This window comes from Pleuronectes platessa, chromosome 11 (assembly GCF_947347685.1).
Source record: "Pleuronectes platessa chromosome 11, fPlePla1.1, whole genome shotgun sequence".
Lineage (NCBI taxonomy): Eukaryota > Metazoa > Chordata > Actinopteri > Pleuronectiformes > Pleuronectidae > Pleuronectes > Pleuronectes platessa.
In genome coordinates this window covers 17387990-17400602 of record NC_070636.1, presented here as the reverse complement: position 1 = coordinate 17400602, position 12613 = coordinate 17387990, and the positions used below count along the sequence as shown (strand labels likewise).

General features: G+C 41.0%; 1 protein-coding gene across 1 annotated transcript in view; it reads right to left on the bottom strand.

Moving 5' to 3' along the window:
- Positions 1-556: 556 nt before the first annotated feature.
- Positions 557-12613, bottom strand: part of tdrd9 (tudor domain containing 9) — an 18755-nt gene continuing 6698 nt past the window's right edge. The window contains exons 5-35 of the mRNA XM_053434045.1: positions 12162-12284; positions 11531-11611; positions 11283-11447; positions 10681-10787; positions 10461-10580; positions 10270-10354; positions 10138-10195; positions 9932-10036; positions 9749-9846; positions 9519-9650; positions 8905-9067; positions 8676-8739; positions 8167-8230; positions 8011-8055; positions 7779-7832; positions 7458-7574; positions 7112-7219; positions 6828-6928; positions 6540-6710; positions 5431-5542; positions 5106-5321; positions 4619-4708; positions 4285-4542; positions 3878-4045; positions 3424-3494; positions 3239-3348; positions 2519-2615; positions 2293-2431; positions 1424-1542; positions 1017-1089; positions 557-928 (exon numbers count right to left, since the gene is read on the bottom strand). Of these exons, the coding sequence (XP_053290020.1) occupies positions 842-928; positions 1017-1089; positions 1424-1542; positions 2293-2431; positions 2519-2615; positions 3239-3348; positions 3424-3494; positions 3878-4045; positions 4285-4542; positions 4619-4708; positions 5106-5321; positions 5431-5542; positions 6540-6710; positions 6828-6928; positions 7112-7219; positions 7458-7574; positions 7779-7832; positions 8011-8055; positions 8167-8230; positions 8676-8739; positions 8905-9067; positions 9519-9650; positions 9749-9846; positions 9932-10036; positions 10138-10195; positions 10270-10354; positions 10461-10580; positions 10681-10787; positions 11283-11447; positions 11531-11611; positions 12162-12284 (3501 nt within the window). The 3' untranslated portion in view covers positions 557-841. The remainder of the gene's footprint in view (positions 929-1016; positions 1090-1423; positions 1543-2292; positions 2432-2518; positions 2616-3238; positions 3349-3423; positions 3495-3877; positions 4046-4284; positions 4543-4618; positions 4709-5105; positions 5322-5430; positions 5543-6539; positions 6711-6827; positions 6929-7111; positions 7220-7457; positions 7575-7778; positions 7833-8010; positions 8056-8166; positions 8231-8675; positions 8740-8904; positions 9068-9518; positions 9651-9748; positions 9847-9931; positions 10037-10137; positions 10196-10269; positions 10355-10460; positions 10581-10680; positions 10788-11282; positions 11448-11530; positions 11612-12161; positions 12285-12613) is intronic.

Below are 12613 nucleotides of genomic sequence, written 5' to 3'. Positions count from 1 at the left end.
ACTTTTTATTCCTTTTCTATGTTAACAAGCATTGAATTATTTATAGGAATTAGTAAATGAAGAATTAACTCACTTTATATCACACAAATCAGGAGACAACTCTTGATAAGAACTGATAAATGTAAATCATGAATAAAATAAGATATATAAATATATTGGAAAAACAGTGATCATATAGTACTTTACAGAAATCCATTACATCCTATTTACCTTATAAAACAATTTGGAGAATGTGACATGACAACTAAATAACTGTTAGTAGAGGAGCAGCAGGAGATATGAGCCAGAATCTAAAGCCATTTTACGAAACAAAAACAAGTTGTAGATAGAAAGTTTTGCTACAATCATGTTGTTGGATGGCAAACAACGGGTTTATTAAACGTCGATTTTTCTTAGTAATGACGCAAACAGCGTTTTGATAATAGCGCATTAAATGCATCGCAAAATTGTTAAATGCCCAGTGACACAATCAAAGGTCATAGGTAGGATGTGGGTTGTGGTTGGTTAAGGTTAGGCATGAATTGGTCATGTTTAGGGATAAGGTTTTGGTTTGGCAGTGTGTGGGGAGTCGGCTTGAAGGAAGAATGACTGATGAGTCTCATCTGTTACAAACAATTTTTTTTATGTCCACTGCTGAACAACATTACAACAATCTAGAAAAACCCACTTCAGAACAAAGAGAGGGTTGAACTCTACTGTGACACCAAAAGGGACAGTTCAAATATAACATAAAATGTCAAACATATAAAGTTCTCAGAACCTTAAATAAAAATTCTTGGTGACTGCCAATATTAACAAATTAGAATCAGTTTAAAACAAGAAGAACGATTCAGGATTTTGTTCAGTTGAGGAGAGTGACCGGATGCAGCTGGTAGACAAAACCTCTACCTCCTGGCTCCACGATGTTCATCCTCATAGAGGGCTCCACCTGCAGCACCAATACACAAACTTAACACACACAAAACTTTAACGTGCCAAAAGCTGTCAGATATGGATGAGGTCTCATGTTAACACACCTGGTTCCATTTCTCCGTTTTCTCGTAGTTTCTCGGAGTGACAGCTTCCCTCGGGGGCGACTTGGTGAAAAGTCTACAATACACCGTGTAGAGGGATTCGAAAAATGAATAGACACTAATTGAACCAATGACAAGACATGAAAGCCAAACCATCTCAATTCTCAACAGGGTGGCAACCTGTGATACTGGCCATAAACCCAGACCCCTCAATTTTAGGAGATGAGACGTGACAGTATCTCAATTTATGTAGTTCTTAACAGGATGATATAGGTTTACATTTTATTTTAAACTTTAATAATGAGTGCGTTTGTATTCTCGATATTTTGCCTTTACTTTTCTGAAGTGGTGTCCTTATATAGTCATTAATCAGAACATTTAAACTTGATCTGTGTGCGATTGTGTTTGACCTCAAGAGGCGCTCCCGACAGTCCTCCTGCAGGTGGCTGATCCGGTCAGGCCTCAGATGCAGCGTGCCACTCGTTCCTTCACACACCAGAGAGTTTATAGCCCCTCGTAAGGCGTTTATCTAAAGAAAGAAAATAACACAGAAGTGTTGGAGGAGGAGGAAGAAGAGACCTGTTTGAGTTGAATGGGTTTACTTTATTTATTATAAATTTTCGCAAATTTAGGGTAAATGCAGTATTTAATATCTATAAATATTTTCATGTCCATCTGCTTCAGAGGCTGTGAAATTAAAGCTTATGTAAATGAACGTTGTCAATTATGCCAGCTTTTCTGAACTCTCAGGTTTTAAGTGTTGTCAAACAAGGATTAGTTTTTAAATGAGCGTTTTGATCCGGTGCCTCAGATCTAGTGCTGTGGATCACTCTTGTTCCATTTACAACTGTTTTATTATAGCGGTAACAATAGTTACATTTTTGTTCATGTACTAGTAGCGATTGAAATACTGGGATAAAAAAAACATACCAAAATATCTAGATGAGGAAATTTGTTCCCCATCAAAAGGTAAATTCCATGAAGGAATGAATAAAATATTACTCCTTCTCTTCCTGTTAATGCGTTCCGTCATCAGGTACACTTTCACCTCCTATGTTTCTGGGACTAGTGTGGGAGAAAAGTGAGCTGTGCTTTAGTCTCAGTGCATGAGCTGAAAAAAGTGAAAATTATCTATTGGAGAGAAAGAGAGGGACAGTATAAAATCCCTGTTCCGTCACAGATTGAGCAGATGATTGACACAGATCTGAAGAAATCTGTGTTCCTGTCCCCTGTAAGGACCCAGCATCTCCTTCTCTCTCCATCTGGTGTCAGCTGTTACCTCAGTGATGTCCTCCACATCAAACTTGACATCAAAGGCGAGTTCGATGTCATGCTCCGGTAGGATGCCCTCTTGTGCTTGACTGTTGCAGCCGAGGCCACAGATGGCGCCGGTGTAGCAGGTCCCCTCTTCATTAGTGCTAAAATACATACAAATTGACATGACACCTGTATTGACTGTGCCACCTATAAAGATGCGCAGAGGTAGGACTTTGTGTCGGACTGACCGTAACTCCATGATGGGGGTGAAGAGCAAGGTAATGAGTGAAGGCAGCCCGGGGATGTCTGGCATGATGGTGGTATCTCTTAGAAGAATGCGTGTTCCTGCAACACAAACACACAATCTGAAAAAATCCCAGAATAAAAACAAGCTGACGAACCCCACAACCAGGGCTTATCATAGCCTTTAAGTTTTCTGAAAAATGTGTGGTCAATTTTTCATATTCAGTAGTTAGAGCAACAGCAGTTTTTAATCTTGAATCGCGTTTCCGGTCACATGACAGTGTTCTACCAAAATACCTAGAAAAGATGCATCTGCAGCCTGTTCTCTCTGTTCACCAGCAGGTTAACTCTACCAAGGAGGTTATGTTTTCATCCCTGTCTGTTGGCTCATTTGTCAGCAGGTTAACATGAATCTACTGAATTGATGTTGGTATGGATGCAGACAAGTGGCAGATGCAGGATTCTTTAAATCACTTTCTCTACCGTTATGAGATCAAGGTTTTTTCAAGTTTCAAAGATTTCCCAGGAAATAATTCATGAGTTTTGATGAGGAAAAAAAAAATCTGTATTAGATCACTGATACAGTTCTGTATGGGTAAGGAAGACTGTGGAGTTGGCTGACATTTAGATGCGGGCTATCAAATTGTACATTGTAACTTGATTTGTCGTCAACATTAAAATATTGATTAGTGGTGTTAATAACTGACACACTTTGTATCAGCTACCTGAGGAGTTGACTGACACAGATCCAGCCACCAGCATCCTCTGATGTTTGTCATGAGGGTTTTCATTCAGCGCCAGAAGGTTGATGCTGCTCCTCTCTATACACACCGTCCTGGAGGAGGACACACTCATAAGCATTGAAAACCTGCAGCTTTAAAGTGGTGTCGGTCTCTGTTGTGTTGCTTACTTGTAGAAGGTCTTTTGGTTCAAGCTCTGGAAGCTTGACTGGTAAGGACTGGTCGGTCCAAACACCTTAACCTGTGGTTTCAGAGGGAAGGCAGCAGACACACATGACCTGATTTATTCATGCAGCCATTGGTGGGTGTGATTTCGAGCCGTGGTCACCCTGTCCTCATTGTTCTGTCAGACAGGATGGGTGTGCCTCTGAATGAGCACCAACTACCACTGAGATGGCGCCATCTCCTGGCCGAAACCAATCACTACCAAAATTAAGGCATCCCACACAAACCCATTGTAATAGAAAATACTTTTCTTGATTTTCCGTACATTTATTCAATTATTTAGTTCTTTTTAATGTCATTTGGTATCTAAAACCTTTGTTAAAATGTTTTTACGTGCTTTGCAATCAATAACTATGAGAACATTTTCGGTACAAATATAAATATAGCAGTGTTTCTTACCCTTTTCTTTGAAATGGTGAGGTTGCTCTTGGAAAAGTGAGCGAGAAGGTCATCAATGAGCTCCACTTCCTCTTTGTTGCGATCCTTCCAGGAGCTGCTGACAGAGTTAGGGACATATTTCCCTGTTTCCATGTCCTTGTACAGGGACATCAGCACCTCGTGGTTTTCCTGCCAAGAGCACACAGGCAGATATCTTGACTCGGATAAACAAAGCATTTGTATACGTCATTTTGAATTCTGTGCTAAGATGTTCTTTCATAAAGCATTAGACCTTCTATAAAGGATCTCCAATATTTCATATTTGTCAACAGATGTGTATATGTGAACTGTGGCATGTGTATGGAAGTACTATCGGCCAATGTGTGAGAGATCTTTTCTTAAGGCTCAGACACTTTAACTCTAATCACCTTGGAATCAAAGCTCTCTTCAGCCTTGACCGCATGTCCTTCCTCCACCAAGATGTCTACCACACTGGTGGTTGTTGTCTCTGTGTTGATGAGCAGCTGAACACGCATGACATTGTGGAGTATGGAGTACACTGACACGATGAGTGAATTGCCCTTCACCAGTGTGCGGAAGCGATCGCGGGCTCGGCTGCTCCACTGGTTCCCATGGATGATGGACTGGGCTGATGGACGCATCCCGGAAACTTGAAACTCATGAGCCTAAGAAGTGTTGAAATGTTGATATGTGTTTAAAGATTGGACAGTGGCTCAGAAATATGCCACTCAGTTTTACTACCTGGAAAGGGTAAAGCAGAATATCAGCGGGGAGCTCTCTGAGGCTGCTGCAGGCAACAACTGCTGTGTTACCAAAGTCCAAGAAGAAAACCTGCAGAGTTAAGGGAAACGTTTTGTTCTCTGATACATCAAGAACAACTGCTATCACACAGTCCTGTTAAGGATAAGTTATGACCAGACATAACTGTATAAAACTGTATTTTCACGGCTCCTATATAATTTTAATTTCTTGCCAAATGCATCTTCCTGGTATTTGACTGGATCAGATGGATCGGATGGTCTGAAACTTAGCCTCATAACTGTAGAACATTGTGAAAACTTTTCCTCTGGCATTAAATTTGCTGTATTGAGCAACCTGAAGCACATTCATGCAAGAGAACATGGTCTCTTTTGCTTCTTCAATCGGTTCTACAATGGCAACATATTGCATGTGTGAAAATATAAAGGGTGCGCTACAATTTGATCAGAGAGCTGTGAGCGATATTTACCTCCACTGTATTGCCACGGATGTGCAGGATCTTGGCACGGTAGTACGAACTGTGCTCATTGACCTCGGAGTAAAGAGCCAGACACCTCAGGTTGGGGTAGAGTGACACAGGTATAGGATTCAGTGTGTGTTTGCTGATCTCAGCTGTCAGACAGCGCTGCATCTCTAAACTGGCTTCATCTGCCTGGAAGCCCCAGAAATGTCCCACCTCCACCACCTGCAGCAGAGATCACAGTTAAGAGACGCTCATTATAAATGACCTCACAGACAGCTTTTCTCCACAGTATCTCTTTTTTGAAAAACCAAGGTAAATGTAGGGGACTAACCTCTGTGATGTTGACCACAAAGAAGTGGCTTGGGGGTAGTTTGTCTGGATCAATAGCGCTGCTCAACAGTCCCGCTGGGCAGACGGACTGGCTCTCGAAGTCAACATTCACTCTGGGTAGAAACAGCTACAGTTTAAAGGGGACATATTATGCCCATTTTACCACAGTTGATATGGCTCCTTGGGGTCTTAATGAAATGTCTGTAAAATATTTTGGTCAAAATACCACAAGGATCATTTAAAACAGCACCTTTTTACCCTGTCTAAAACAGCCCTCCTCAGATTGACATGTTTTGAGTGCCCTGCCCCCCTCATCCCCGGTGAGCCTGGCTGCAAGAGCCCAAGCTCCCCAGCGCAGCCCCGCAGTGGGAGCAGTGAAGCTGCAACAAATCGTTTGAGTTGTTTTTGGGACGGTAGACATGCCAGATACCCAAATTAACGTGTAGAAGCACTACAAAAGTGGAATTTTCGTAATATGTCCCCTTTAATGTTCAGTGCACAACTTTCTCTGCACTCACTCTGTCAACAAGATGTCACAACTGCATTTAATGCTGCTTTGATGTTGAATGTCATCACATCAAACATTTTAGCATTATCTAACAAGGTATCCTAAATCAGTCGTTGACATGAATCAAGATACCTGGTATGAGAGGGGCATTAAAAATCATGCTGAGGTATCACAACAGATAATGTTAAGTTTTAGGCAGGTGTAAGTATCACTGTAAAGAGTACTTAGTGAGAATAGTCTTATTAAGTGTATTATTGTTCTACATTTATTATGCAATGTCACCCCATCTCAAAGCTTGTGCTGCGTGTGCCTGAAACCTGCCCTCTGAGTCAGTGATTGTTGTGAAGAGTCATGCAGTTTGCTTGGATGTCAGATTTGATTAATGCTCAGTGCAGGGCCAGTGACCAGTGCAGCCTCTGGTGCAGGGGGCTCCACTTTCGAAAAAGATTTGCTCAGGCCTCAGAACAGACACTGTAAAACCTAACGCGCCTCATTAATCTAGTTTGAAATATCTTTTCTAATTGATGCAGAGGATGATCCAGTTTCAAACAAGAGAAGTAGAGTTCAGACTACGTTTTATGAATATGAAAACAAAGTCGTACCTTGTATATTTCATGTGGGATAGGTTTCTGTTACCAGCACATTTTTCAATTTGTTCAATGGGGTAGACAGAAAGTTCCATGGGATAGCTCTGCTGGGAAAGGACGAGAGCGAGGGACACTTCAGGCAGAACCCCTGAGTCTTGAGATGTCCTGTAGAACTCCACATATGCTCTGAGTGTGTGCACACACAAACAGTCCGGAAAAGAGTGATCAAATGTTAGTTCTTTATTTCAAATGCATTGCGTAGACAAAGTGCTGAGGTTGAATGTGTAATTTGCCTTCATTTACCTGGTGTTATCAAAGGAGATGGTTTTGACTTGTCCACACAGGCGGAACAGAGACTGCAGCTGCTTGTAGTAGAGGAAACTGTATGGAGGCATGTTCCTCATCTGGACACAGCCCAGTTATGTTTTAATCACAAGTTCTCTACTTAACGTCACAAGTTTAAAAGATTAGTTAGAGCATTAGAGTCAAGTATTGATCAAAATATTTAAGTTCAGCCTAATCTAAGCATATTTCACAACAATTGATTCGAACTTTATTCACATCATGTCTGCCAATTAGGATTATACCATCACTGTTGTTCTGGGGTTGAAGCCACTTAATTCTCTGGCTGCCAGGTCTTCATCTAGCTCCCTCTGGATGAAGTAGTTGGGGTAGTAGGCACCAGCGATAACCACCTGAGACAGAGACAGGTGCAGTCAAACACAAACTGAACTCAATATCTATCTGCTCCAATGAGAGGATCTGAGGCACACGATGTGTAAACACACTTGGGTCAGGGACCTGAATTTCATTGCAGTATCAGGTTTTCAATTGTTTCTTCCAAATGTCTCTCTTTGGGGCGAGGTGAGGAGTAAACACTTTGTATATTATGTAAACTTTTGGTGACTGTACATGTCCAGCACAGAGTCTCACCTGAAGAAGGAACTTCTGCGTGTGTGTGCTGGTATAGTCTGATGGTTGAATGCTGTCCTGCACATGCATGTTGAACTGGGAAGCACGTTTCTTCAGGTCCTCATACAGCTCTGCAACCTGGAGAGAGTGATACTGCTGAGGACCATGGTAGTGTATTTTTGATTAATTCGCTCATTGAGACTGAAGTTATTGGGCATTTTTACTAATGCATGAGATAATAATCAACTGTGCGTCAACACAGGCTAATGCTAGATTAGGATGGGTGATGTAATGTGTGTATGGGGAAGTCATGTGACCCTGCTCTCTGCATCGTCTGTGTACCTCCCTGATCCTCTTGATCTGAATGAAGTTCTCTTTTCCCCAGTCCAGCTCGTCCTGTGAGAGTAAAGCAGCAAGAAACACCACATTGAAAAATTATGATACAATGATAAATGGTTGCTTAATGAGCATCATAGAGAGAAAAAAAAAATTCAAAAATGAACTTTGTAAGTTTTATGTGCGTTTCTCTTTCCATTAAGTTCATGTTTGGTTGTTGTGTTGTTGTGTTTTTTACCTTTGGGTGTCTCAGTTGTCCAGTCTTTTTGGAAGAGTGCCATGCCTAAAAGTGAGAGACCACAGCGAACGGTTTTCAAGCTAAGGTGTGAACAGTTATTAGGCAAATATGTAAATTTGTTTAAGACCACACAACTTGTTGTTAAAGTGAACACACCTTGAAGGCATTTACAAAACCTATGGAATCACTTGGTGTTCCGTGGGAAAAGGCCATCTTGCTCCTGGAATTTAAAACAATGGTCATTTTCACTAAGGTTAAAATAAATGTAATGCACGTAACCGGTTTCTGGCCTGAAAAGTAGTTTGATGGAAAAGGGTCATGATCAACTACATGACCACTGGAAGAAAAACTGTTTGTGCTGTTTCAGCAAAACATACACAGGTCATCTAGCGAAAAACAGGACTTGAAGAGAACCATTCATGAACAGTTTGACATCATATGGCGTAAGTTGGATGGGAACTGTGTTGGGCCCAACTGATATGGGTCTTGAGATATTTAAGTCAGTCAATAATTATAAAAGAAGGGTCTTTACTCCACTGACTTAAGGACAACTAAATGGTTAAAAAAAATCCATGGATATATTTTTCTATTTTTCCATCATCCATTGATACACAAAAACAAGACTGACAGTCTGTGAATCATTGCATCTAAAGTTTATGACTCACCTGTGTCCGGCGATCTGCTGCATGGACGGTATGGCAAAGAAACTCTTCAGAGAGTGTGAGGCAGCTGAGAATATAACAAACCAACACTTAAAAATGTTACATGCACACAAATGTATTGTAAGAGTGCAATTCTGACTGATTTGTTGGCCAATCTAAGTCTCTATGGCTGCACACACTACTGCATGTGCTCTAACAGACGCCAATTCCAGTTGTAAAATGACAGACTTACCTATGATGAGGCAATCGTCCAGGCAACCAAAGACATGGCCGAGGACAATCATCTTCCCCAGGTACAGGTCCAGAGGTAAGTGGGCCACCACTCGACCTAGGAATGTTAGCTCTCCATCATCGTTCTGAGACCTGCCGTCACTTTTCACAGACAGAGCGCCCATCTACAGAAGAAAACCAACAACTAATGAAAAGACAATAGGCTTTATTCCCTTCCTCAAAATAACAGTTTACTGATAAAACATGACTCACCACTTTGTGAATTTTCCTTCACTGTTTGTCATTTAAATGAATGGCTATTGATGGATATTGTATTTATTTAATAATACGCTCAATATCTTGAAATAACTGTTAATCTTATTCTCTAAAGCTATAAACAAGAATAACTTATTACTAAAAAGTTTCTAATTTGTTAGTGATGGACAAAACAAGATTAACACTGCACTACATTACTCTCTGCAAACAACTTGACAATCCTAACACTGGTCTAATTCTCTGTCACAGAGCTGAGAAGATGCCTAAATAAATAAGTCATCACTACACCAACACATGTATATGTACTGCACAAGACATCAATGGCTCTCAGGGGAATCAATCTGCTTTCTTTTTACAGACCTCTTTGAGTTGCAGCACAGTTCTTACTATGTCGTCAAGATTTGGGGGTGAAAGTGCTGTTGAGAGGACAGAGCGGGGATCTCCCATATTCAGCAGCTTCACTTTCAGCATGATAGTGGCCAAGGGGGCAAGCTAAGAGGAAGGCAAACAGTGTAGCATAGACAAATTGTCAAAGGCATCCTCAAAAACTGTCAAATAAAAAATCTACGTGTATTGAACACGTTCTTTACCAGCATCTCAGGAATCATGTATTCTGGGATCTCGTTCTTCCAGAACTCTTTGGTGATAAGACGATAACAGTAGCCCTTAGACACTCGTCCTGCCCTACCTGAGGAAATAGGTGAGAGAAGTCTCAGCTGAACAGACAAGACACTTTGCAGTTTATGTTGCAGTAGTTGCAGTAGTTAACATACCTCTACGCTGGTTACAGTTGGTTTTGGACGCCCAGGTGAGACGGAGAGACTGATAATTTGTTTCTTGGTCACAGACCAGGTGACGGGTAAGGCAGAAGTCAATGACTGTGATCACAAAAAAAGCACCAACACCAAATCAAACTTCAGCTTTCTAATATTCAACAAGACGAAAAAATACATTCAAGCTCAGGGGAAAAGTAATCCACCATATTTGACATCCGATACAGTCACCGAACTCTCTGCAATGTTGGTGGAAAGGATGACCTGTGAGGATGAAACGACCATCAGTACAGCAGGTATCAATTTTTTTTAGGTTTAATAGGTTTAGCTGTTATCACCTTCCTGTATCCAGGGACAGGAGGCAGAAACACACCATTCTGCTCCTCCAGAGTCACAGAGGAGTGAAGAGGATAAACCTGCAATCTGAACAAAAGAAGTCAATGCAACGTAATAGTAAATGTCTTTCAGAAACAAGCTAAAAAATAAACGGGTATTAATCTGCAGAAAGAAGATAAACTCAAAAGATCACCTTTTGTGGACAAGCTTGGCCAAAGCCTCCTGCATGTAGCTTATCTCGTGAAACCCAGGCAGGAAAACCAAAACACTGCCCCTCTCAGACAAAGTTACACCATTGTCTTTGTCAGCTTTGCTGCTTATTAACAAACACATTTCAACACATAACTCAACAAACATGGGGACCACAACGTGTCTATATAGCAGATTAGTGCGCTGAGTAACCAATGCTTTACCGGGAATCTTTGCCCTCCAACTCGTCAAAGCTCTGGATGAGACTGATGGCAAGATTGTACATCTCTACTGCGATGTAAGGGTCATCTGGATGACAGGAGTCTAACAGCTGAAGACACAAACATACAAATTAGCACTTGTTGATTGACCGAACATATATCGAAACCTTGAAGCTTACTTGGTGTTTGTTGATTCACTCTAAAGTTTAGGAGACACCGGTTCAAACACAATGAAAAAAACTCCAACATTTTGCATGCACGCAGTTCACACACTGAGACATAACACCACGCACACAACCAGGACATCAGGGTTAAAGTGACCGGAACAATCCAGATTCATGATCTAACATCATTGGTTTAATCGAATTAATAACTCAGTTTGAGTGAAGCGCGACAGGGATAAGGAGACACACACACCCAGGAGTGTGTCCTACACCCGAGTGACGCGTCTCCTTGGACGTTCATTAATAGTTATCGAGGTAAAAGTTTGAAATAATCATGATATTGATTTCAAGTCACACCCCTCAGCCCTAATACAAATGTATAAATCGTTTGGCCTCACAGTACATGGCAGTTGCAGAAGAAAACTATTATAATCTCATTACCCTATATGGCAACAGGTTTTGGAGGTCATCCAGATAGAACTCCTTAATGGCAAAAGGTGCCCCTTCCACTTCAAACACAAAGGCAGGGTTCATCTTGCCACGAATCAGGGTGCCGAAGTACTCTGCAAACTGTCTGCAGTTAATGGTGGCTGACATGAGGATGATCTGGAAAAGGACAACTAAAAATGAGTGAGAGTGGAAATGATTGGTGAGTAAAGGTGGGATCTTTACTTTGATATAGTAATCACCTTGACATAACGAGAGTTGGAATGAAGGAGTTTCTTCAAAATCAGTAAGAGAAAGTCCATCTCCTCAGTCCGCTCATGAACCTTGTGTAAAGGCAGAGTTGTTAAACACAACAGTTAGCGATTAGAAGATAGGATGCAAAGATTAAGCCTTTCCACTGGAACAGCATTAAATGAAGACAAACTATGATGAGACAGATTTACAGCAGAATAAAATACAATGAGCTTTTAGACCGGATGCAACATATCCTACTAATATCCTTTTAGAGCAGTTTGTGTGTTAGTCTGGTTACTCCTCCAAAACTCCTCCTCCACTCCCCTCCAAACTCTAAGGGCATTGGCATATTATCTCTGAAATACTTAAGGGAAAGTCTAAATGCAAGTCTTTGTTAATGTTGGCAGCCCTGTAAATTCTCCAGAAAATCCTGAGGTTTTAGGTGGTGGATCTAAATTAGTGTTGAGTTTTTAAAGTGGGTGAAATTACTGAATCTTAATTTGCAAATGACTAACATTTTGACAGTACGTAACATATTGGTTTTTTTGAGAGATTATTATTTGTGGTCAAGACAAAAACAATCAAATATAGATACCAGTTAACAGAGAAATGCATATGCACATTTAAAATGATCTTCACCTCATCTACGAAGATGTGTGAGTACTCGGTGAGGCACTTGGTAGAGACCAGTTTTTGCAGCAGCACTCCCGTCGTCATGTAGATGAGGCGCGTGTGCTCAGTCGCCATCTTCTCCAGTCCAACCTGTAGTACAAACATTCAGAGTTACCTTCATTTATCTGACAGACATGTAAATCTGACTCTAAGTAGGGATGTAGACTTGCCACTTTAGTAAAGGATCACTGAGACTTGATATCTGACCAGTTCATAGATTAGGTTTGTATCGGCACGATGTGATAATTGCCACCACCTTTGTGCAGAGTGATATCATTTGTCAGTTTCTTGACCAATAATCTTTAATACTTTTTGGATTGAGTTAAAGCATAATACAACTCCTGTCTTTGGTTTGATATTTTTCTCAGAAGCAAATTCAAGACATTCCGTCATCTCCCGCTTGTCTGCAGCTTTAATGT